Raw genomic sequence first — 27,177 nt, forward strand, 5'->3', positions numbered from 1 at the left:
TAACAACTTTGTACTCGTAGTGGCATGTAAATTAATGGCCGTATTTCTCGAGGAATTCACTGAGGCTTGTGTCGAATTTGCCGTCAGGGTTGTATAATTTGTTCAGCTTCACCCACTCATCGGCCAATTTTCCCTTAATAGCGATGACCACCTTGGCTACGAGTGTCTTTTGATTCTCAGAGCACTTGCTGCAGTTGTCTTGCACAGACTGAGGGATCCAGTCTGAAAATTGAATAAAATAATAAAACAATGTTTTGATTTATTTAAAAATTGACATTTATGTACAAAGTTAGTGTAAAATTTGCTGAGATGATGCAAGAGGCTCGTAAAAAAAGCTGTGAACGTTGTATACAAAAACATTCTCTAGAATAGTATCAGCGTTGCATCTGTGCGAAGCCAGGTCAGACCACTAGTAAAAATTAACTTCATAAACTACAAATAACAACATAGACATAAACAATAAAATTAAACTGATAACTTCAACTATCATGTATCTATTATGACTACTATAATAATAATATATAAACCACGAGGTCTTAGATCCTGGTAGCTGAGGGTTAAATCTTGACACTAAAAATAATTGGTAGCATTTACGTTATCATGCGTTGAGAAACACGAAAGATATTTTTATTATTCTACATATTCGAATTCTATATTGAATAAAAATGTTCACATACTTTTGAAGTCGTTTCCTTCAGGGGTACACTTTCCATTTCCAAGGAAACATTCCGTGTAAGCCTTCAGCAGACGATCGTTATCAGTCAGCTGAGTTACATCGAAGTTCTCGTAGCGGCTGAAGTCTTCGTCGGGTCGAGCGGCGACCGCCGCCACGAACGCGATTACGAGGATGAGTTTCATCTTGAGTTCTGTGGTAAGAGATGATTATGAAGTATCTTGTTTTAATAAATTATAATAATGTCATCCTGATTGGTTTCTAGCAACTACACTGGACTATATTAGATTTCATCAGCTCAGGCTGTGGCGTGAAGGGAGGACCATGATATGAATAAATGATAATGAAATATCTTGTTTTAAAAAATATATAATTTCATTCTTACTGATTTCAGCTAAAATGGCCACCGTGCCAAGGAATACTAGCCAACTAATCTATACTTATAATAAATCTGTAGGGAAGTCAATTCTGTACATGAAATATTTTTACAAAATAACTATCAGGGGCTGATCAGGGGTCGATACTGATGGCAAAAATGCAATCAGTAAAATTTTTGTCTGTCTGTCTGTCCATATAACCGTTATAGAAACAAAAACTACTCGACGGATTTTAACGAAACTTGGTATAATTATTTTTCATACTCCTGAGCTGGTTATAGTATACTTTTCATCATGCTAAAGTCCATAGGAGCAGAGCACTGAAGGGAAATGTCTGAAAAACGGGATAGTTACCCCATATTTTGAGCTTCCGTCGCGTGTTTAGCCTTAATGGTTAAAACTACACAGAAATCATGTATTACGGAAATGTTCTCCTTAAAATTATACAAAAAATATCCCATGACAGCCTATGTCTATCTATTATGGTTGACTCACACGTGTCACTCCCAATAGCCAATTCTGATTATATTTGTCTATTCCTACGTTTATAATAATCACCCCAAATTACAAAAGTTAACAGTATTAACTATTCCATAAAAAATCATGAAATCGGTATAGAAACACCAAAGTTATACATAAAATACGCTAATAATAAAGCTATCGCACGTGAGTACTAAATCTATACTATTATATAAATCTCTAGAATCTGTCTGTACACTTATTTTTGTCGTTATTCGTCATGTGTTCTTTGACTGACTTAATTTTTACCATTTTTGAAATTTTTGTGTGTCTGTATCATTATAAAAATTGGCATACAGGAAAAACATGTACTTCCGCAAATCATTGGCTATCTATAGATACAAAGGTATATATAGAAAGCCATAAGGATGTGTTTGCATGTGTGTCATCGATAAACTCAGAAACTATTTGATCGATCATTATGAAAATAGGTATGTTTATCTATTTTTGTATGGAGAAAGTAATTATTTCATCCGTATCATTATAAATAACCAACAGATGGCCCTTACGTGTATCACGATACATTTATATTCCGATCAACCGATAATTAAAAAATATGAAATAAAAAATGAAAATCTATTCAAAAAGCATAACAACTAACTTAATTTCCGTCATATGCCAATAAACATAAAATAATCACAACAATAATAATTGTCATTTTAAAATGAGATAATTATTATAAATTACATATATGGGAAGAAGTGATTAGCTGTTTTGATTATAAGAAAGTAAACAATAATCATAATTGGTAAGTATACTCATAACTCCAATAACAATGAATCTTTAGTATAAAATGTAAACATAAGACACATAACCAAAAAAAAAAATAACTTATTTATATAAATAGAAACCACCATGCCATTGAAGAAACATAAGATCGGAATATCAAAAATATATGCGTAGCGTCATCCAAAAGAGCTACGGAAACAACATACCAACATGAAATACGTTTAGAAACAAATAGAATCCGAATTTCTACTTTAAGAGCTGCCAAAACAGTTAGTCAACGAAATGATCAAGTTCCAGATCTTCTAACGAGCATCTTTAACAAGAGATACTGATAAACCTGACAAGCTCAATTACTGGATGATGAATGTTTAAAAAAGACTAAGTCAAGAACTATAACCAATCTCAATATCAGCCTTCAATTACTACATATATGTATAGGTTATGATAACAAGATGAATCCCGATGTGATCATTGGTTCAATGAATATAGTATGCCCATATTGTCACACTAAATAAACTGCTGGTATATGCTACTCCACTGGTAAAATGTATTTACCACAACTGGTTGAACCACTAGAACCTCTTCTTACCTACGTTACGGGAACTATTAAGGAGTCTAAATATTTCCTTCAATATATTAGAAATTACAATTCATGCTTTTAAATGACATCTTTTGGAGTAACAAATATTGTACAATACAATAATTTCGCGTCTACGTTTAAAGTGTATCATATGATTGGTTCACTTCTTCCAGTATCTAAATAAAATCCCCAATTTCTGGACATTTATTTCACGGACAACGTAGAAAAAGATTGATCTTTGATGCATGTTCAGTACCACAACTAATCGAGAAATCATCGCTAAATTTAGGATTATGCCTAAAACTGCTCTAGATAGCGAAACAACAAATGATTCAAAGTAATTATCAATGCAGATAAAACGCAGATCATAAAAGGCGTATTAAAGCTTCCATAGCTCCTGAAGTCACAGCTGTAATTGTCGGTACAGAAATTACAAAACGAGGTATTGTTATCACTAAGCGACACAAAAACAATCAAGGTGTCGTTGAAAAATATCAATCGTATGACAATTATTACGATTATCCAATTAGATTATGCGAGCAGAAGATGGATATCATCTCGGACTGTATCAAAATAATCTCACGACTGGCTCTGTGACATCGAAGAGTTTGATTTTTATACGTATCGTATAATTAGAGATAATCAATCTAACCATATTCTGAAGTATCGTCAACTGTTTTAACAATTCATTGTTGACATGTACGCTATGGTCGAGAACGAAGGATTAAGCTACATTCGATGCAACCAATCAAAACATCGAGCCAAGTACATTTATTTACGAGATACATACAGATGACAAGGTTGTAAAAGTTATATCATCGATATTTGATAGAACCGGATAATAGAGGACGTTTTTGGTGTAATACAAACTTTTCTAGACTATAGAAATTTAATTAAAATTTTCATCGTACCAACTCTACATCGAGATTACACCAACAAAAACATTCTCATAAATCATATCTGTTTCCGGATTCAAAAAAAAGAAGATATGATCTTGATAAATAAGTTTATGGGTGTTATGACCAATCTGCAGCCTATCGAGAACATCATTGATGAATATTAAATGAAATAATTTTAAGTATTTGATTAGATCTCGCATATTTCTTGATAATTTGTACATTGTATCGGTAATTAATTACAAAATTAAAAATTAAAAAAATATTTTTCTACGACTAATGCCCAGCGAAGCGGGCGGGTATAGCTAGTGTGGTAATATTATAGTGACCAGTGTGATCGCAAGTTCAGTTGCACACTTTTTCGCTGAGTTTCATAATTCGCTGTACGTGCTTTCAGAGGTACGGAAATGGACATAGTTCTGGACTATGGGCTGCTACCGACATTTAGTTTTCGTTTGAAATATCCGCCAATTTTTTTTTGACCGTTACTCGGGCTTGAACCAAGGTCCACGAGATCTGCAGCCGTACCATATCATTTACCTATCTTACCGTGAAACGAAGTACCTACTTAGCACGTTCGAACGAGCTTCTTTATGTAAAATTAGAAAATAATAATTAGTTATTAATGTCTTCTTCACGAGACAGTCTCGTGAAAAATACATTCGTAAGTGTCGAAATATCTATTTACTTTAGTAATAATAATAACCATGTTAATTTAAAATCTTATATAGAAAATAATAGTTTTTATAAATAATACTATAATGCAAACAATGCCTTTTTATATTTTTAGAAAATATCCAATACGACCAGAATTGTCTTGAATGTATTTCAAGAGAAATTCTCAATAATGTTCTGTAAAAATATTCGTTAAGACTCCTGGTACATCTATCATGCTGTACTGTTTTTATATATTCAAAAATATATCCGATACAATAACGAGCCACTTATTAAACAGTGATGAAATAATTTCAAAAACTTCCACGCAATAATTCGATGCATAAAATATTAATTCATTCGAACGGCCTGCGAATGCATTCGGTAAAAACAAAAAAAAAAAACATTTATTTTTGTAATCCGAATCAGAGGTAACACATGACGATTGAAAAGTATTCGATTAATGATATTTTCGAATAAAATATTTTAATTCGATCAAAATTAGCGCATAAGTGGATAAAACATTTTGAAAACATCATATAAACGTTTACGTAATATTTATTAGAATTAAAATTACACAACTAGGCTTACCTTTATCGATAGAAGTGTGTTTCAATATACTATTCTGGTCGTCATACGACCTCTTTATATATTTATACTCGGATAAAGATCCTTGAACAATTACTATTATTTATTTTAATACTCGAATTATGAATTATGTGGTTTTTTTTGGTAGTTTTATGTTATTGTAAAGTGTTAGAGTAATTAATTATTTATTACAATAACATGACTAACGAACGAGAACGAAATTAATTTTTAGATATTATATAGATTTATTTAATTTTCTTATACTCTCTTATTATTCTTGGGATAAGGTATCCGTTTCTATATTAAAATTCCGCAGACATTTTTAACTTTGCCGTTTCGTAAATTCATATCGTTTATAAAAAATACATTGGTAAAAAAGGCAAATTATTCGACACAAGGTTTTATAGATGATAATAAAGCGTGGGATTAATACTTGTTGATTTGCAGGCAGGAAATCCGTACATATATAATTGCATTTAACTAATATAATTGTATTTTTTAAATGTTGAAAAAGAGTAAATACTAAGTTTTATTGCCAGTTCTTCTTGGTAGAATCTACTTTCCGAACCGGTGGTAGCTTCACTTAATTGTTAAATGACGCTTCAAAAGTTCTTGTAAAGGCCCACTTGAATAAAGTTTATTTTAATTTTGATTTATATGTTTAGTTCTGATTACTTGTTCTTGTTGACTATAATAGGCAAGTATAGTAATACTCCCTTTAAAAAGACTTTACTAAAATGAAATAAGTGACTGTATTAAATATTCCTTAAACTATTGAAGTTTCGGCTGGAATTGTCGATGTCTTACCAACGTACGTTCCCAACGATTAACAGGAATCGTAAATGCATGTTTTATTAGGGATTCTTGGAAATCAAAGGCACATTTGAGATCTAGTATCTCTTCGTTGTATCAATTTAACTATGGATCAATTAAACTAACTCTTCTTGGCTGTAACATAAAATAAGATGTTTGATTAAACAAGTCAAATAAAATTAAAATAAGAATTTTTGTGCACATGTTATGTTTTTTTAGTTAGTTTTGACACATTAAAAACTATTTAATAACGTCTTAAAAACATAATCGATGAGTTATTTACACCTACATGCTCTTTAATGGCATAGGTTGTAAACGGACTCACCTGCTGGAAATTGACTGCTACGGCCCATCGACATCTGCAACACCGAGGACTTACAGCTGCATTGTCAGCTTTTAAGAAATATGTAGGCGTTTTTCTTCAAGATTCCCAAGTCGTATTAATTCTATAAAGCTACCAAAGGTTCCAGAGTGGCATTATCTTAAAATGATTGATTGATTGCTGGACTTTTGAATGGTGCAAACTCAAACTCAACTCAAACTCAAATATCTTTATTCAAAATAGAAGCATTACACTTTCTTATTGATGGTCAATTGAAACACTACCACCGGTTCGGAAAGAAAATACCCTGACCTGAGAAGAACCGGCGAAAGAAACTCAGCGGGTTTTTTTTTTTTTGTTTGTCTTATGTATTATATAAATAAACAATTTAATATGAGATGAAATAGCCAAGAGGCGATCGTATCATTCCCAAGGTGTGCTATCGATCATAAACTCATTAATTGTATAATAACCATTTGCACACAAGCGTTCCTTAATATTTTTTTTTTAAATTTGGCAACAGAGGCATTTTGAACGCTTTCTGGGATCCTGTTGTAAAACCGTATACATTGCCCCACAAAGGAGTTACTGACTCTACGCAGTCGAGTAACAGGAGTAACAAGTTTGTGTTTGTTCCTTGTACCAATGTTATGAGTATCACATTTTCTCATGAAATCATTAATATTTTTTCGTACATACATAACATTAGAGAATATATATTGAGAAGCAACAGTCAATGTCTTGATTTCTTTAAATTTATTCCTTAACGATTCTTTAGCTCCTAGGTTGTAGATTGCGCGAATAGCCCTCTTCTGTAGCACAAATATGGTATGGATAGCGGCTGCATTGCCCCACAGCACAATACCGTATGACATTATACTATGAAAGTAGCTGAAATATACTAAGCGAGCCGTATCAACATCGGTACATAATCTAATTTTTTTGACCGCGAATGCCGCAGAACTCAGTCTACTCGCCAATCTGTCAATATGGGGGCCCCATTGCAACTTGGCATCAACAGTAAGGCCAAGAAACTCAGCAGAATCAATTGGATCCATCGATTCCCCATTGATGAGTACATCGGCTTTTACATTTTGTACATTTGGCGTACTAAATTTCACAATTTTAGTTTTATTATTATTTAGTTTAAGATTATTTAGGCTAAACCAATGTACTATATCAGCTATAGCATTGTTTACGTCGTCGTACTGTACCTGTTTTCTATTAATTTTAAAAACTAAGGAGGTGTCATCAGCAAACAATACTATATCATGTTTGTTCCCAACAAGAAAGGGCAAGTCATTTATATATGTGAAAAACAGAAAAGGTCCAAGAATCGATCCCTGAGATCCCCCATACCAACTGAGACCCCAGGAGACCTTTTTCCTTTAACGTCAACCCTCTGAATTCTATTGTTAAGATAGGAAGTCAGAAGGTCGAGCGCACATTCTCTAATTCCATGGTGATAAAGTTTCCTGACCAGAGTCTCATGTTGAACACAATATGCAGACGAAACTTCGAATTTTGATGTCATATCCGCTGAACATTCTCCTTAAAAACGTGATTCAACATCTCTACGCAAACTAAAAAGAGCAAACAGGGCTTGATCATCGAAAATTCGAATCGATCAGCGGTTATTGGAAGAAGCTGGTACTGAGGAGCTGCCACCTAGAGGTGAATAAAAATTTACGTATTGTATAGTTTTAGGCGAAGGGCCGAAATGAAGCACCATCACAATTCACTGAGTACACCAAGTTTTCTGGATGCCAATTTTACTTTGCTAAATAAAGCTGGGACTTGCCACCGGTAGGCAAGGTACTAATGCAAACGCAAACCCCAGTTTCAAGAATTATTCATAGCTTTATATTTGAAGGAAAGTATTTAACATTAGCAAAATCGCTTAAACAAAAGAAGTTAGTGGTAGAGCCATCCCAAAAGTACTATACGTGTTAATTGGCTATTTTCAATAAGTTTTATTAAGTTTATTATTGATAACTTAATGAAAGTACTGACGTAAATATACAAATTGGACTGCATGTTACTACTCCTAATAAGCTCAAAAGGTATCGCACAAAGGTTTCACTACATGAATAGAGATTTATTAGCCAAATTTGAACATAAGTCTACGGATGCTGCGTCTGTTGACTTGTTCTATCATGACATATAAACACTATTCATAGAGTTCAGGTTTAATACCATTCGAAGTAGTTTTCGGTCATACTGATTCTATTAATATACTAGCTGCGCCCGCGAACTTGTACACATTGGAATTTAACAAAAAATATGTTATTGTAGCTTAATTTACTCCTTATTATATCAGTTATATGCCAGCGAAAGTTCTGTTAAAATCGGTCCCGCCGTTCCAGAGCCATTAGCCGTAACAAAATACATATGCAATAAGTAAAAAAGGACTATGTTAATATTACAAACAGACACTCCAATTTTATTACATGAATAGATTTGATGACGATTTTCAAGACTTATTTACAACAATAACTTGAAGATCATGTAAAACACACGAAATACTTTTACAGATATATTCCCCATAAGCTTTACGAAAGTAAAGTTTAAGAAAGGAAAAGAAGAGGTGGTGTGCAGGAAATAGATTTAATTTAATATAAATAATAAGGATAAGCCCCCTTATCAAAAGGCAAATGTTAGCGGTAGAGGTAGCGGGGAAGCTTTTCTTAACATCTCGTTTAAATATATAAAAAGACCTTTACAGGTTATGCATAATGTCACTGACGATGGTGTAGAATACCCAATCCCTTCGATTTCAAAAAAAATGAGGTAACCGGGGTGGGTTTTTTTTCCCGTCAAACAAGAATTATTCTCTCTAATTCCTGCTTCCCCTTTCCTTCACAGATCCACGCGTGCTGGCTCGCGATGTCATCGCCTAACTGTGACATCTATCCCTGCGCGCACAAAGGAATTTGGCAACTCTTTCCTTTGTCGCACCTTCCCGCACGCACTTTCCACTCCTCTTATAACCTGGGTGCCATCAAACGAGGCGTGAAGAGGCATCTTGCGTGCCGGCATGGCGAAGGTGACTAGTGCAGCTCATTCTTGCTGTGCGTACTAGTCTTCTTCGCGTTTGGATTCCATTTCCACTTACCATCAGGTGGAGTGGAGTCATATGCCTAACTGGATATTATAAAAAAAACAGGGTCATGTATATAAACAGGTTTACAGATTTATTCTGATTTGATATTATTTCTGATCTAAATAACATCAATTTATAAGGTATATAATAGAATTGTATTACATATTTATTTCTATAAAAATGTATAAAAATGTGCCCTGTAATAGAAAGTAATCTGATTAAAATAGAACGAGCATTGTCTGTTAAAACGCATGCAAAAGGAAACCAGATAACATTTATTATGGAAGTGCCTCTTACAGATACTAAAATATATCATTCTTATTATATATTTTGGATCAAGTTAACAATGTTTTATTTATAATTATTTCTGAATATCGCTATCCTATCCTTATGGTGAAATGTTCAAAATACATAGATGCGTCTCTGTGTCAAGAAATTCTATGCGTGTTCAAACATAATGGACTGAGAGCCAGTGATCGGTAGACGTACGGTACAGTAGCAAGCTCCATATTACTGCCAGGTATACTGCTTCGTCTACTGTTGGGGAAGGAGGTTCACTATTCCCATCGAGGGTTCCTTTAAGTGTGCCATGGAGTCGAAAGGCATAAAAATTGGCTTTTAAAACGTGATCGCACCAAATCTGCCGTTTTGATATTGTAAATATATAAAAATTTTGATCATTGAACTTTTCTATATATTATAGATAAATTCAATGACAGACACTCCGGTTCCTTAGTGTTTCAGCATAGAAACAGAATAAAAAATTTCTCCGGTCCGATCCGATCGGCGTCGAAGGAATCAAATTAGATGATATAAAATACGTTTCTGCTGCTTTCAAGATCTGTCAGTCAAGTAAAAAAGAAACTGTTATAAAGGCGAATAGTGTCAGTATTGGGTTTGACGGTTTTAAATTTGAGGGGGGATAATTCGCACAACGTTTGAATATAAAAGATAAGTTATTGAGTCATTTCAACTTATGTACGATCGTGACAATTTTAATTGTAATTGATTATTTTAATTTCTTTTAAACTTGGTATTTCTCGTGTAAACTTGTTTAGTCCCCTTATTATTTATTTATTTATATAAGAATTACTATCGATATGTTCACAATAGGAAATAAATTAAGACTACAGTAGGCTAAGTACAGTGTGAATTGTCATACACCCTTTTAGACATTTACAAATATAACATTAAATGACATTACATTAATAGTGAAAGAAGTACAATCATTATCAAACTAAACTCAACTTAAGTAGGAAATAATACAAATACAAATAAAAGGATATATAACAATAAAAATTAAAAAATAAATAAATCTTGAACACTCCTATACTTGGAACTCCAAGGCAGATAATTTGGTATATTAGTTGCGATGAATCGATTTTGCTATGGATTGAGTACATTTATTATTGTTACTTTGTTATAGGGCTTTATGCAAGCTCCTTTGGGTATATACCATCCACTGATCAGATATTCTTCCGACAAACAATAATATTTAGTACTGTCGTGTTTAGATGAGTGAGTCAATGTAACTCATAGGAGACATGACATAGGTGGTACATTATTTATGTAAGGAATAGTTAATATTTCTTACAGCGACAACGAAAGTGTCTAATTTTACTTATTAAGTAGTCTGCACTTGACAAAGCACGTTCAATATTTTAATCACATAAACGAGTAAATAAATATGTTCAAAACAAAATAAGGCAACATTAGGAAAGTGAGCCTTTGCAATGAAGGCATACGAGATGACATCTTAGTGATAATTATTCACAGAATTTAACAGAATATGATCACCAGACACGTACTAGCAAGTATTTCTGCTCGTGTGCGTTTCTACAATGAACGAACAAACTGATTACAAATAATTCACTTAAGCATCACTTTTTGTTTTGTTTTTTGTTGTAAGAAATTTAAAAGCATATTCACGGGCTTACAAAATTGGACTGTAAATAATTGATTCCAGTAAAATGTGTAAAAGAATAATTATTGAGGTTCGTATTCGCAGAATCTACAATCCACATCGGTGGATGTTGTAAATTCAACTCAATCTTGTAAATTCAATCTGTCTGTAAAAACGTACCTACTTCTGTATATTTTTAAATTTTTTTATAAAATAAATACAGTTTAACAGAAATACTTACATAATAAACAATTCTGTACAATAAAAGGAAAAAAATCAATTATCAGATGTCAAATGTAAATGACAGATCTGATGATGATAATGTTTGAACCAAAATATAAATCATAAAGCCAAAAGAAAAAGTTTTTTGTTGAAGAGCTCGCGTATCAAGGTTAACAGGTTTTTTTCGTAATTTTTATTGATCGGTATCTTAATAGGAACGGCGATCTAGGTTTACTCTTCATGGAACTTTCCTACAGTATAAGTCCTTTTTGTTTGCGATACAGACAAGTTTTAAAATTTAAAATATATTTTATCGAAGTAACTCGACTACTTGTGAGGATATCCTCAACTAAGTACTAAGGGGATTCAGTATTCCAACTATTATTAAGCGACTTCAAAAAAAGGAGTGTTCTCAATTTGACCGGTATATTTTTTTTACGTTTGTTCGCCGATTACTTCGCCATTTAGGAACCGACTTTGATGATTTTTTTTTAGTTAGAAAGAAGATACTCTTGGAATGGTACCATGATGAGGATATCGGTGTCTGATGATGGAATCCTGGAGAAAACGAGTGGAACTCTCAAATTTTATAGGCACATGTACCGCGTTTTACATATTTTCTGAAGTTATATTGGCATTTTCTTCTGGCAATCATAATGTTATACTGCCGAGCTGATGATGGAAGGTGTAAGTCCTTAATTACTAGTAGGTAGGAAATAGTTCTTTCAACATTAATATTTGAATTTATACTCCTCTTCGTAGCTTTTATGAAGAGAAGTACAGGGTAACTAAACATTTCTTTTGTTATGTTATTGTTTGGTATATCATGCTCCAGAAGTGGTCCCATATAAGTTTTATCGAAATATGTTCAGCGCTTTTTGAAAAAATCAACAAATAACCATTTGTTACATAAGGACTTTTAATTTCTCTTATTCGAGAAAATAACACTAAAAATAGAAAAATTAAATTATTTTTTCTAAAAAATAACACCGACTTCAAAGTGATCACCAAAAAGAAATAAAATAATTTGATTTAAACCCTTATTATTGAAGTCGGACGATTTTGGGTGAAAAACAAAATGTATAATATTTACATACGATCGCCCGATTTTTGGTGATCACTTTGAAGTCTGTGTTATTTTTGAAAACTGGTTTATACAACCAAATACTCATTTTGTTATAAAAGAAAACTAGCGGCCGCCTGCGGCTTCGCTTGCGTATTAGTATATAAAAGATAAAATATAAAAGATAGCGATATGGTATCGCGGACTTTTTTGTAGAAATAATTAAGACGAACCAGGTAGCGTTACATTGTTTTTAATTTTAAGCAACTGTTTAGCCAGCGCATGCAAATAATTCTGTTTTATGAGATATTTTTTTCCGACTTGCTAGACAAAAGTTGTGATAGCTCGGTTAATATAAATGTTGTAGAAACAATTTATAGTTTATAGCACTCAGGAATAATGTAGCTTTCTTTCAGTTAAAAAAAAAAATAGAATTGGATAATGAGTTCCAGAGATACCCCCTACATACAAACTTACAAATTTTACCTCTTAATAATATTAGTATTAAAAGAAAATAATTTATTGTCCTCATTGTCATGTCCGTTGAAAGACTAGCCGCATCCTACACCTGCCACGCCGTTACAAGATCGTCCGTCCACGTTGAGTCTTCCAGTTTGTGGTCACCACTCGAGAAACTTTTGCTCACAGCGACCGATATACCCCTCGAATATATGGTTTATTTGAGCGCTTGTGTGGTAATATGAGCTTTTGATCTAGATAGGTACTTTAAAGAAAATAAATAAGACATGTTTGTATATTCGTTATATTTATTTTACTGATGCATTATTACGCTTGTAAGTATCGTTTTAATGATAAGAACGTTGTGTTCTCATAGCAGTATGTACATCAATGGCCGTATTTCTCGAGGAATTCGTTGAGGCTTGTGTCGAATTTGCCGTCAGGGTTGTATAATTTGTTCAGCTTCACCCACTCATCGGCCAATTTTCCCTTAATAGCGATGACCACCTTGGCTACGAGTGTCTTTTGTTTCTCAGAGCACTTGCTGCAGTTGTCTTGAACGGATTCAGGGATCCATCCTAAATATTAAAAAAACAACGCATTAGAGGGTATACATTATGTTTTCACTTTTTTTTTAAATTGTCGTTTATGTATAAAGTAATTAAAAAAAAGATAACCCGATATGTCTAGTATTAAAGTTTTAAGGCTGAACATTCTGCTGGCTTAAACTTCTTGAATGTAAAAAAAGTTGGCAACATTTAAATGATCGTGCTTAGAAAAACACGCAAGTTATTTTGGTTATTCTACATATTGGAATTTTATATTTAATAAAAATGTTCACTTACTTTTGAAGTCGTTTCCTTCAGGGGTACACTTTCCATTTCCAAGGAAACATTCCGTGTAAGCCTTCAGCAGACGATCGTTATCAGTCAGCTGAGTTACATCGAAGTTCTCGTAGCGGCTGAAGTCTTCGTCGGGTCGAGCGGCGACCACCGCCACGAACGCGAGCACGAGGATGAGTTTCATCTTGAGTTCTGTGGTAAGAGATGATTATGAAGTATCTTGTTTTAATAAATTATAATAATTCCATCCTGTCTGATTTATAGCAATTACACTGGCCACATTTCATCATCCCGATTGGGGCTCGATGCGAAGCCCTCGAAGTTAAATAAATAATGACAGCATTATTCTATCACACACACTAACAGTACCTATTCATCGGGTGATGATGTTAATAAACAGCATTAACAATTTTCAATTTTATCGAAAAAAAAATTATTATTAATTATTAAAATATAGAATAGTGTCCACTTCAACTTACATTTTAATTTTTTTTTAAGTTAAAGCTGTCTGATGTATTTTTTTAAATAATAGATAATTCGATTTAAACAGGCTCGTTTATATAAAATTATGTAATAATAGTTCAATAATTATGTCGTGTTTTAGGGTCTGAATGCTATTTCAATTTATGCTAATGCTATTCTATGTTAATTTTAATATTTTATACAAAATACCCAATACAAGTCAAGCACCACTTCTTGAAGGTATTTCAGAATATTTTAAGAAAGTTTACAACAATTATTACCGTCACTTTCACACTCAAAAACTTTCACGTATGTATCAACGACAATTATTAATATATCTATAAATAAAATTTTAACAAAAAGAAAAACCGACTTCAAACAAAACACTATTTTAAAACAAATGAATATGCACGAAAAAGTAATAAAAATTATTGCGTATTCAACATATTTTTTAGAGTCTTCCTAAGTTAAATGAAATGAAAAATATTAGACTACTTAAAAGTCGATTAACGATTATATCATGTAGTTATAGTTATTGGTATATTTGGAGCCGGTGTCAGCCACGGTGCCCTTGCCCCAACAATCAAAAGAAAGAAGCGATACGAGCCCCTTGATTGATCCAGTATATTATTGTGTAAAAGGTAATTTGTAAAAAACATATTTGTTAAAGTATTCTCGTATTGTTTTTTTGATAGATATACTGTAGGGTTTTATTGGCTGACACCGACTCCAAATATAACAATAATTATAACTACATGATATAATCGTTAATCGACTTTTAAGTAGTCTAATATTTTTCATTTCATTTAACTTAGGAAGACTCTAAAAAATATGTTGAATACGCAATTATTTTTATTACTTTTTCGTGCATATTCATTTGTATTAAAATAGTGTTTTGTTTGAAGTCGGTTTTTCTTTTTGTTAAAATTTTATTTATTTTTTGATTTTAAGTGAAGCTGATGTTGACTAATTTTTTTTAATATGGATAGATTAAGCGTTCCGTTTATATGAGTCAGAAACTACTTCGAGGACAATTTCAAAGGAAACTTGCGAATAAAGCAAAAATAGACTTTCGAAAATGCGGATTTAATACGTCACGCGGCGTAAACTACAAGGATCCCTCGAAATAGCTGTAATCGAACTCAGCAAAAAAAACTTTGAAAAAGACCAACTATATTTCGTACATCATATGACATCACATCATATACACAAAATTTGATTAAAGATAGTAAGAAATTCTGCCCCATATCGCACCCTAACTGCGAGCCGTATAGGAGTTCCATCACTACATAGTATAAAACAAAGTCGCTTTCTCTGTTCCTATATCTTTAAATCTACGCAACGGATTTTGATGCGGTTTTTTTAATAGATAGTGTGATTCAAGGGGAAGGTTTGTGTATATAATACATGAACAATATAGTAAAGAAACACTGATAATTTTAGAAGTTTGCGATGTGATGTCGTAAATAAACAAATTCTGTAGTATATTTAGTATCAGTATTGCACCCGTGCGAAGCCGGGGTGGGTAGCTAGTTGATTTTAATATTCGACAATGATAATTACATTAACCTAACCACATTACGGAAGGTGACTCAAATATCCAAATAACCTATAAATAAAAAATTCGACTGAATATCGCTAACGTGCTCCTCAGAATTGTTCCGTTCCCTTCCGTTCCGCTACTTTGTCATGGATCCTTTCACCAAATTACCCTTGAAGTATATATTTTATAATAAAAAAAGAATTATCAAAATTGGTTAACGTGATTTTCAGTTATTCACCTATTTGTCGCGCATATACATAATGCAAATTTAAGACTTATGTCGTTTTCACATGGATACCATCGTCGGAAAAAAAAATAAAAAAAATGGGACCCCACGGGAAGCACTACCTTTCAAACAAAAAAAAAATTATCAAAATCGGTCCACCCAGTGAAAAGTTATGAGGTAACAAACATAAAAAAAAAAAAAAAAAAAAAAAAAAAATACAGACGAATTGATAACCTCCTCCTTTTGGAAGTCGGTTGAAAACAAAATATCCGATACAAGTAACGCGCCACTCATTAAACGGTGATGTTATTAATCCAAAAATGATTACGCAAGATTTTATTGCACTGCACACAATTTAAATTCTGTCGAATATATTCCGAATACATTTGGAAAAAAAACAATAATTTAATTCGAATCTGTACTATCAAGAGTACTAGTACAATTATGTTTGAATAATTTTTTTATCGATTTTTTTTAAGAATATTTATGTTCAACACAGATCGTTAAACATTTTAAAACACTATGTATATATCAATATTATACATTGTTTCTAAGAATTTTATTTATAAATATAAAAAAATATGTATTAGGCAACGAGCTTACCTTTATCGATTGAAGTTTGATTCAATATACTATTCTGTTCATAGATCGACTCCTTTATATACTTGTACTCGGATAAAGATCCTTGAACAATTAATAGTATATATTTTAAATTATGTGGGGTTTCTTTAATGGTTGTTTTATATTATTCGAATGTATTCGAAGTAATTGTTTTATTTATTCATTTTGTATTGTACTTTTTTATCTATCCGCCGACTTTTTTAAATATTCGAAGAAATCGAAGAATAATTGTATGTTTGTTATTAATTATAAAACAAAAAAAAAGTTTATATATATATCTAATCATAAATTTTAAATCTGGCCTCTTGGTATTGTCGGAATTATTGTCTTTGATTCTTACATTAAAAAACCTTAGTGTTACATATCCACTACAGTCGGATCTCAATACATAGAATTATATTTAATACTAGCTGTGCCCGTGACCTTATACGCGTTTAAATTTAACAAAAAAAAAATCATTATTGTAGCCTAAGTTACTCCCTATTATATCAGTTATCTGCCAGTGAAAGTCCCGGCAAAATCGGTCCAGCTGTTCCAAAGATTAGCCGGAATAAACATACAGACAGACAAACAAAAATTGTAAAATATGTTATTTTGGTACATATAGCGTGTATGCATTGAGTGAAAAGGGCTATTTCAATATTACAAAGAGATACTCCAATTTTATTATGTGTATAGATAACACTATTACATTGCACTACTAATATTCAATTTATTTTTACTTCCAATGTTGTGGAACAAAACAAAATTCACCGACATTCAAAACGAAATTTTTCCACGCATCATGATATCTTTGTACCGTACATTATTATTTTTGAACTCGACCAATGATTTCACGCCAATTTAATATAAAAGTTGTTTATTTGTATGCGATCTGCCTGTCATTGGATGATAAACATTTATTATTTTCACGAGTTGTTGCTTCCCGTTGCCTAAGAAACAGCTTGTAAATAATTGAAATAATGCAAGGGTTCATTAATTCTTCAATGTCCTATTAATCCAAATTCAATCTCATTTTTTTAAGCACATATATATATTGGTGCTTTGAACCCGCAATCATCGGTTAAGTTGCAAGTTCAAGTTTGCTTCACGCCAAATTTTATAAAATTCGGTACAATGGTTTGGTCGTAAAAGAGCGACAGATAGACAAACAGAGTTACTTTTACATTTATAATATTAATGTAGATTAAGTACCGATTAAATGTTACTTATTTTCATTGAATGTGTAAGTTATGTGAGTGTTAATTAATTGTATTTTAAATAAACGTTCAAATAATTATTTAGTGATTGTGAATTTATATGATGTCTAAGTAATGTAATAAAGCTTTTTTATCGTGATAATGAGCGATGGAATTATGACATTATTGATTGAAGTTTTTCTGATAAGAATTTTAGAAATAAAAATAAATAAACGACGATTAAAATACAGTTTGACAGATAACGTCAAACCAAACCAGAACCAAACAAAAAATCCTTAAAATGTCTCTCAGCTGGATTTAGGCTTCCCTCTTTTTGAGAGAAATTTTCGGAAGATGGTAGAACACGCAAATAAGTTAAAACACACGAGATAGATTTTTTTATTCAAAACACTGTTAAGCATAATGAACTATGAACATAAATAAATCACAAATTTTGCAGTAGTGTTTTTCGATTAAGAGTTTTTTGACCTCTGCAACAATTTTGTAACTTTTAAGAATTAATGATTGTATTTATCATATTCACTTGTTCTTATATTTATTATATTACGGAATTATACGCATATTAACTAAAAAAAATAGAAAATAAATTACGTATGTAGCACGCCAGTAGCACAGTGATATCTCACTGTCTAAAATGACTTATCAGTCATTTTAGGCATTTATAACAATAGAATTATACGTCACTAATAATAATAAAAGAAGTACAATTATAATAATACTACACTCATCTTTAAAATACAATTGAATTCTAATAGTACTTGTTCAGTGATTTCATTAAAAGTTTCTTAAAACTATTGAGGTTTTGTCTCGAAATATCGATGTCATAAGAATGTCATTGCAGACTCTTATGGAACGGTTTACATGAATTTTCCAGAATTTTTATAATATTTAGAGATCGTAAATTCTTTTTGAGAATATCTTGGAAAACTTAGATTCGATGTAGTAATTCCGTTGAATCAATTCTAGTCATCATCACCATCATTATCATCAGCCAGTTTTTGTCAACAGTTTTTGGACATAGGCCTATTCAAGTGCACGCCATTGTGGTCTTTCTCCGGCTACTCGCATCCAGCTCCTGCTTGCCGCCTTGCGTAAATCGTCTATTCTAGTATGGATTAATTAAACTAACTCTTGTTACTTGGTTATACGGGGTTCTGAAGCCTTTTTGGGTAGGGATTATTCACACACTTTTTTTGTACCAAAAAGCCATACTCAGTATTGTTGTGTTCTTGTTTTTAGAGTTTGTAACGCAGTGTAACTATAAACAAAAATGACTTTATATATTTCCATTGTTGTTGGTGTATTGGTGATGTGGGGTGGTGGTGATCACTTGCTATCGGGCCGTTCAATCCGTCTTCTAAATTTTAGCACAAAAAACATAGCTGATTAAAGTGATAATACTTTAAGATCTTGATTATAATCTGATGTTACATTGCGAGGCGAGTGTTGGAGGTTTTTTATAACTTACGTGGAGGTTCTTAACCTTGTACAATAAAATGCCAAAAAAATAAATAGACTTATCGTTATTGTTGTCAATTGTTGGTTTTAAAGCAATTCCAGTTCTCCCCCGGTTTCAAGGAATTTGTGCACAATTCGGCATATGCTCAGTATCACAAGATTCTGCGTGTTCATATAAAGAAAATGTGGAAGATTTAGAGATTTTAAAGACATGCATTTGTAAGAGTATAATGCCAGTTATTGTATGAATTATTGGGATCATATAACTTCCTGCAACTGCCACATATGTGAAAGCACTTCTCTTAGTTTTGTGTTTAGTAAGTTTTTTATTTATGATGCTTTGCAGTTGTTTTTGTTAGGTATGGAAAGATATATTAAAAAGTTGTTATGTTCGGTCTATTGTAGCGAACTGTTATATTTGTAAGTTATTATCATTATTATAGTATATTAATAATACAATTTATTTTATATCTTGTTCAATATTACATCATATTGGTTTAAGAAGTAATTGACGTATATTTAGACGTTTTCAAATTTCAAATTATGTAATGATTAAAACCTTTTAATTTATTTATATAATTAAAAGGTCCACTTTTATTATTTAATTAAAAGGCCTTACGTTGTTTCGGATTTTAAACGCCAATTTTCGTCTTCTAACTAAATTCTAATTATGTTTTTACATTAATTTGTTTCCAATACGTTGTGTTTGCTGTGAGAAACATTCGCATTACTCTGGTACCTGTTTTAATTTATTTCCATATATTATCTTAGTAATCTTTATATATATGTCGCAGCGTTAAAAAGTTTAATTACGATTTATTTCTTTTTTTATCGTTCATACTGGTGACGTCAGTAACGATGAATTATTTTATATAAATAAAGATGAATGTGAACTACTAGACTTATGTTATGTATATCATCATATCTGATAACGAGCTGACGCCTATCTTATGTACGTGTGTATGTTACTTAACTTCTTCTAAATGGTTGTAACAATTTTGATTATATTTTTATGTTTATTTGGTAGGTGTCGCACGGTAGTTGGCGCTGCGATCGATAAGTATATAATTTTTTTATTTCACAAGACCGAGACAGTCTGCTACTTCTTGTCTCTCTGGCTAAGCTAATTAAATAAATGAATACATCATAGTTTTCGTCCTTTTCTTTATTTTCCGTAAATATATCTGCATTAATTTCCATTGCAGTTTTTGCTTTTGTTCATGTTTAATTTTTTAAAATTATTTATAGCGCTTGTTACCGTTATCATTTTAAAAGCAACTTTACATAAGTAAATATAACATTCCGAAGTCAAGCTCTGTTCATATAACATCAGTGACGCTTTTGTAAATATAGTTTAAAGTTGAAGCCTGAAATGTTCCAAATTTAGTCATTTCCGAGAATATTAGGGCTGATTACACCATGCCACCCCTATTTGGATACACATGATTTTTGTAACATGAAACATGTAGAGTTGCCCACAGTGATAAGCGTCACCGCAGAGTTAAGATGAATTTTAAAAAAATAACTTTTTCTAAAAAATTAAACCGACTTCATATGTATCAACACAAAAAAAATATCTTCAAATTGGTTTATAATCGGCGGAGATATTGCGGCGTAGATATAAAAAAATTCATCACCAATTTTCCACCCTTGGGGGTGGTTTTTTTATTATTAAATTTAAATGGGACCACCCTTGCGGTATTAAGAAGATTTGTTCAAATCTGTTCATAATTAGTTTAATTTATTACTATTTACTGTGTTTTTTATTTACTTTATTATTAGTGATACGTTATTAATGTGATAAATTACTGCACTTGTTATTAAATAATTTATTGATGGGAAATTTTAAATTAACTTTCATTTTCATAAAAAAATGTTGTTAATTTGTAGGTATTTATGTATAATTACATTTTTTGTTTGAAATAAAGACATTTGCATTAATATATATATATATATATATATATATATATTTATCCCGCAAACAATTGGCCGTCCACTGAAGGCGAAAATGCATTTAAACTGGCGTCCACCTGCTTTTGGCGTCCGTATACCGGACGCCACTTTTTTAGCCGGTGGCATTGAGGTCCTATTCATCCTAGCTAGCCGTAGTACAAAAATCGACGGAAGTTAAAAATCGCTCTAAATAGTTGCAATAAAATATTGAAAAGTTCCCGAAGAAATCACCGCGCAGGTGAGGCGCTGCCGCAGCGCGTATATCGCACACTGTATATCGAGGGGAATTCCTGACTACGGATTCGCTTATTTGGCGTCCAAAATTGCGACGTTGCCATCTCGCTCATTACTTACGCGTTACATAATACCTATTCGGTGCTTGATTATTGTTTGTTTTACATCAGTCATTTAATGTTTATAAAATATATTAATAATGAATATATGAATTCCCGAGGATTTCGTGGAAGTTTTTTTTAAATATATTACAATAATTAATATTTATATTAATTATTCATAATAATAATAGTCTGTCTGTTATCTTTACACGCTTAAGCTGCTGAACCGATTTAGATGAAATTTAGTATGGGGACATTGTAGAGAAGAACATAGGATAATTTTGTCTAAAAAAAATATACCCTTTTTTTTTTTTTTTTTTTTTTTCTCGCTGGAAAAACGCATTACGCGCTTCCCCCACTTGATGGAAAGTGGGGGGGTGTGTGGGACTCCTCGGAGCCCTGGACGCCGAGTGCGCCCAAGTACGCCGGGTTTACCCACTAAAAAACCAGCGGTACCCTCTGCGTCTTTCGATGGACGCCACGGGATCGCTTACGCATGCTACCGTGACGCCCTGACGGTCGGCCCACCTATGCGGGCCTCTTACACCTAGGGGTGATTCCCGGGGTACTGGGACCCCCCTAGTCCCTGCGGCGCCTATTGAGGCGGTGGGAGAAGGTGCGCGTAGCGCCTTTTCCTCCTCCCCGGTCGTCTTCTGCGGAGCGAGTCAGCGGCGGCACTCTCTTCCCGCTCCCGCTCCGCGGCTTCCTTCTGCGACATGACATTTTCGCAGAAGGAGCGCATCTCCGACCAGCACATCTCGCTACCGAGCATGGCGTTGATGATGCTCGGCAGCGAAAGGTCTCCGCCCATAGTTGCCGCAAGGGTGTGCCTCTGGGGCCCCCACGCAGCACACTCGTACAGGGTGTGGTACGCCGTATCCACTGGCGCACCACACTCGTGGCAGGAGGGTGTCTCCTCCCGCCGCGCTATCCCGTGCAGGTACTTACCGAAGCATCCGTGTCCAGTAAGTACCTGCGTCATTCTGTACGACAGTGTGCCGTGTTTCCTCTCGACCCAGCGACTCAAGTGGGGACGGATCGCCTCCACTGTCGCTAGGCCTGCCGTGGGTGACCCCAGATCTTCCTGCCATCGGACGATCAGGGCTTGCTGGGCTAGAGCCCTGATCCGCCCGATCTCCGCCGACCCTGGACGTTCGCCGCGGTCCCTCGCCTCGGCCCGGAACCGGTACACTTCCGCGAGCACCTCAGCCTGGAGCTCCCAGGGCGGATCGCCCGCGAGAAGTGTCGCCGCAGTCCACGACACCGTACGGTACCCTCTGATGCCTCTCACCGCTATGACCCTCTGCGGCTTGCGCAGCAGGGCCCGATTTTTAGTGGTGAGGGCATCTATCCAGATCGGGGCACCATACAGCGCCATCGACCTCACTACGCCGGAATAGAGACGCCGGCATAGTGACCCCGGCCCCCCCACATTCGGAAGGAGGCGACCAAGAGCGGCGGCGGCGTTGATGAGCCTCGGGCCGAGATGGATAAAATGCTGCCCGAAGCTCCATCGACCGTCCAGGATCAGGCCCAGATACTTCATCTGGGCCTGCACCTTGATCACCGTCCCGTGGACGGTGATACTCGAACCTCGTGGGGGTCCTTTCCGTGGACCGTGGAAGAGGAGGGCCTCCGTTTTGGATATGGAGACCCTCAAGCCCAGCATTTCCATGCGGTCCACGGTGAGAGCCGTTCCGACTTCGGCGAGGCGAGCCGCCTCCCGGAAGTCCCGCCCAATCGCCGTGACGAGGGTGTCGTCAGCGTAACACAACACCCCCATCCCGGGAAGAACGGGAGCCCGCAGGAGCCAGTCGAAACCGACATTCCACAGAATTGGGCCGAGAACCGACCCCTGTGGAACGCCGCAGCTCACTCGATGCCGGATGAGCCTCCCATCGACCCCCGCCCAGAGGATCTCCCTGTCCTGGAGGTACGCCTCCAACAGCCTCCTGAGATAGGACGGCACCTCATGATATCGAAGTGCCTCCCGTATAGTCTCAAAGGGGAGACTGTTGAAGGCGTTAGCCACGTCGAGCGAAACCGCCAAGACGACTTGCCCCTGGGCCACCGCTTCCGTCGTCCGAGTCTTCAGGGCGTCCAAGGCGTCGACCGTCGACCGGCCTGCCCTGAACCCGTACTGAGCCGGCGAGAGACCCGGACCGACCTCCTCGAGGTGCTGAACGAGACGGGCTGCGAGGATCTTCTCGAAGAGTTTTCCAGTCTCGTTCAGCAGCACGATAGGCCTGTATGCCGAAGGGGAATCTAACGGCCGACCTTCCTTCGGCAACAGGACCAATTTCCCTTCTTTCCAAGGCTTCGGAAACTGCCCACTGCACAGACACTCGTCGAACAGCTCCCGAAGCCTTGCACCTAGGTATTCCAGGGCGTCGCATAGAACACGCCCAGGAACCCCGTCCGGACCCGGCGCCGTCTTCTTGGCCTTCAAGCGACCGAGGGCCATCTCCATTTCCCGCTCCGTGATCAATGGTAAAGCCACTGCGTCTTCGGTCACGGAGCTGGGGGCCATCTGTGGAGGGACATGCTCGCCTGGGTGGGGAAAGAGTTCCCCGACCAGGCGCAGAAGGAGTTCCGGCGGCAGCGTCTCGGTGAGAGGGGCGCCTTGGGTGCGGAACTTCCCGCGCACACCGCGGTACGGACGCCCCCACGGGTCTCGATTGAGACCCGCCAGAAGCTCCTCCCTGGCCTCCTCTTTAGCCTTCCTTATCGCCAGCTGCAGATCTTTTTTCAACTGGCGATAAATGTCTAGCAACTGTCCCTCCAGATCCGTGTCGAGGCCGTTGCGCCTTCGACAGCGGACATAGGCCCTCCGCGCCCGGCAGCATGTCGCCCGAAGGTCGGCGATTTCGGGCGACCACCAATAGACCTGCCGGCGCTTTACTCTGCGCCGGGTCCGAGGCATGGCCGCATCACAGATCTTCTTGAGTGAACTGCGCATGCGGCCCGCCAGCTCCTCTGCGTTTGCGCCCTCCCTCCTCCCTGCGGAACCCCACCGCTGCACGATGGCGGCCTCCTTGACCAGCTCTCGATCGACCTGGCCGAGAGACCATCTCGGCAGCGTGGTCGGCACCCTCTGGGGTTCCGCCGGCCTGCGAGAGGTGGAGATCTCGAATCGGATGTAGCGGTGATCCGATAGAGTCTCCGCCTCCTCCTCTACTCTCCAGTTCCGCACTATGCGAGCCACCACAGGGGTGGCGAACGATACGTCCACCACGGAACCCCCCTGTTGGCGAACGCAGGTGTGAACCTGCCCCCTGTTGAGAAGGGACAGGTTGGAGAGCAGGGCCCACACTTGAACGGCCCTCCCTCGCGGATTCGTAGCGGGGTTGCCCCAGGCACGCGACTTCGCGTTTAAGTCACCGAGAACCAGTGTCGGTTTCGGCGACTGCCTGGCCACCGCAGCTCTGACAAAGCCGAGATATGTCTCGAACTCAGCCAGGCTGCGGTTAGGGGAGAAGTACGTACCGACGATGGCGTACTTCCCCCACCCCACCACTACGTAGCCCGAGCCCCTCTCGATGAGTGAGAGGGGGAGCCCCGTTCCACTCCTCGCGAGGACCGCCACGGTGCTGTCCACGTCCCCTACCCAATGAGTTAAGGGAGGAACGTAATAGGGCTCGCAGGCCACAGCCAGGTCAATCCCCCACTCCGCCATGGACTGCAGCAGTAGATCCTGAGCCCCGGCGCAGTGGTTGAGATTAGTCTGAAGGAAGCTGAAGTCGGCACTCATGTTGACATTGCAGCTTCCTCCTCGGCCTGGCGCCGTCCGACGTTGTTGGTGGTCTGGGTAGCGAGGACCACCTTACCTTTCGTGATGGGGGGGTTACATTCTTTCGACCCCATCACGTGCCCGGAGGGCTTCCCGGCTTCTGCGCACACCGCGCAGCGCAGCTTCCCGGTGCATTCAGCCGATTTATGACCTTCAACGCCGCACCGGAAGCAAAGGTTCCCTCGATCCGCATTGAATGGGCATAATATCCTAGTATGGCCAAGGCCCATGCACTTGTAGCAGCGCAAAGGGCGCTGCTCTAGCACGCATACCCTGGCCGAGCTCCACCCAACCAAGAGACGACCGGCGTCAGACAGTTTCTTTGCCGCAGCTATTGGACATGCCACGCGGACCATACCCATGTAACCGGGCCCACGTGCAATCTCTCCACATCTTAGGTCTTCAGGGGCACAATTCCCCTCGCGGGCGACTGCGGCGATAATCTTATCTTTGGTGACGGAGTCATCTAGCCCCGTCACCTTAATGTCCACTTTTTTTACGGGATGAACGACGCTGGCCACCCCATCCAACACTGTACGGAGCTTATCGGCTAGTTTTTCGGCCTGGTCCGACTGTGCTCTCGGCAGCTCCAGCACCCTGGCTCCCGTCGCGGAGCGTCGTACTTTTAACCCTCCATTGATGCCGAGTTCTTGCAGTTTAATGCCTTGCTCAGCGCGCTCCAAGATCTGAGCATATGTGACACCTTTCTGCTCCGCTTCTGGCTGCAGCGTAACCACTACTGCAGCTGTACGAGGAGCAGTCAGCTTAGGCTTGGCCGCTTGAGGTGTCTTAAGCACCGTGTTCGCCACCGTGGCATTTGTTCCAGCCGGAGAGTGAGCCTGTTTCCCCTTCTTCCCCTTTTTAACTACAGTGGACCAGGACATTTCCTGGACCACCTGAGGTGGAATTGTCTCCGACACGAGCGAGGCGCTTGAACAGCCAGCAACAGGTGCCGGTGGGGCAGCTGATGGAACCCGCTTAGGTAGGGGTGCAGAAGTCAGCGGTGGAGCCGAATTGACTGCCTGCGCTCGGGACACAGCAATTTGCTGTGCTGATTCCCGCCTCTTATCAGCAGCTAATGGTGGGCGCTGTATTTTAGCCGGAGGAAGGCGTTCCTCCAATTCGGCAAATCGGGCGTTGATCATAACGCCTATCGACGATATAATTGAGGCTTTTATATTATCCACCGCCCGAGCATCGTGTGCAGAGCTGGTGGATGCCTCATTGACCACAGCGACCTTGGACCGCATCTCCGCAAAATCGCGACGGTGAGCCTTCACCTCGGCCTTGAGGCTGTCTACCTCTTTGCGCAGGCGTCCGTTATCAGCGCGGAGCTTTCGAGTCTCCTCGGCTTCCGTCCGAGACGCTAAGGCATCTACAATGGCCTGTAGTGCAGCCGCCGACTCCCTCAGCTTTTTGCCAAATCCTCCTTTTAAATTGGAGGACTTTTGTGCCACCTCCAAAATGAGGGCTGCGCTTCGACCAGCCTGTGCGCGAAGTTCCTCGGCGCCCATTTTTGTGGGATCCTTGGTGTGGACATCCGAGGAAGAAGATTCCTCGGAGTCCAAAACAGCCTGAGGAGGTTCCTTTCGAAACGCTCGACTACGAAGCGATCGTTCGAAGGCCTCCTCTCTAGCCTCATTGGCCTTGGCCTTCAGCTCAGCCTTAGCCCGAGCAAGACCACTTCCACGACCTTTAGTAGTTTTGCCGCGAATAGCAGGCTTGCTTTTTGCAGCCATCCTCATCTCCGTCTCCGTATCGGAATCGGAGTTAAAAATAACGAGGCCCTCATATGGCCTTTTTCGGCGAATTAGGGCATCGGACGATAATTCAGTATCGACTTCCAT

At 37.5% G+C, this 27,177-nt stretch overlaps 3 protein-coding genes across 3 annotated transcripts; all 3 read right to left on the bottom strand.

Annotated features, from left to right (window-relative positions):
- Positions 1-16,590, bottom strand: LOC124537652 (allergen Tha p 1-like). Its single transcript, XM_047114550.1, has 3 exons — positions 16,578-16,590; positions 678-866; positions 1-222 (listed from the first exon to the last, which is right to left on the bottom strand). The coding sequence occupies exons 2-3, from the start codon at positions 856-858 to the stop codon at positions 32-34; spliced, it is 372 nt and encodes a 123-aa protein (XP_046970506.1). The 5' UTR covers positions 859-866; positions 16,578-16,590; the 3' UTR covers positions 1-31.
- LOC124537650 (allergen Tha p 1-like) lies at positions 13,207-13,931 on the bottom strand. Its single transcript, XM_047114548.1, has 2 exons — positions 13,747-13,931; positions 13,207-13,479 (listed from the first exon to the last, which is right to left on the bottom strand). Exons 1-2 carry the CDS (start codon positions 13,925-13,927, stop codon positions 13,289-13,291), a joined length of 372 nt encoding a protein of 123 aa, XP_046970504.1. The 5' UTR covers positions 13,928-13,931; the 3' UTR covers positions 13,207-13,288.
- LOC124537567 lies at positions 16,561-27,177 on the bottom strand. The gene is made up of 3 exons (XM_047114441.1): positions 25,303-27,177; positions 24,922-25,219; positions 16,561-16,658 (listed from the first exon to the last, which is right to left on the bottom strand). The coding sequence occupies exons 1-3, from the start codon at positions 27,175-27,177 to the stop codon at positions 16,561-16,563; spliced, it is 2,271 nt and encodes a 756-aa protein (XP_046970397.1).

Source organism: Vanessa cardui, chromosome 18, assembly GCF_905220365.1.
Source record: "Vanessa cardui chromosome 18, ilVanCard2.1, whole genome shotgun sequence".
Classification (NCBI taxonomy): Eukaryota; Metazoa; Arthropoda; class Insecta; order Lepidoptera; family Nymphalidae; genus Vanessa; species Vanessa cardui.

Coding starts and splice junctions, on each gene's coding strand:
- LOC124537652 (XM_047114550.1), bottom strand. CDS start 858: ATGAAACTCATCCTCGTAATCGCGTTCGTGGCGGCGGTCGCCGCTCGA. Junction 223..677: donor TGAAGGAAACGACTTCAAAA/GTATGTGAACAT, acceptor TTCAATTTTCAG/ACTGGATCCCTCAGTCTGTG.
- LOC124537650 (XM_047114548.1), bottom strand. CDS start 13,927: ATGAAACTCATCCTCGTGCTCGCGTTCGTGGCGGTGGTCGCCGCTCGA. Junction 13,480..13,746: donor TGAAGGAAACGACTTCAAAA/GTAAGTGAACAT, acceptor TTTAATATTTAG/GATGGATCCCTGAATCCGTT.
- LOC124537567 (XM_047114441.1), bottom strand. CDS start 27,177: ATGGAAGTCGATACTGAATTATCGTCCGATGCCCTAATTCGCCGAAAA. Junction 25,220..25,302: donor GCCAGGCCGAGGAGGAAGCT/GCAATGTCAACA, acceptor CTACTGCTGCAG/TCCATGGCGGAGTGGGGGAT. Junction 16,659..24,921: donor GAAACCGACACTGGTTCTCG/GTGACTTAAACG, acceptor TAATTGTTCAAG/GATCTTTATCCGAGTACAAG.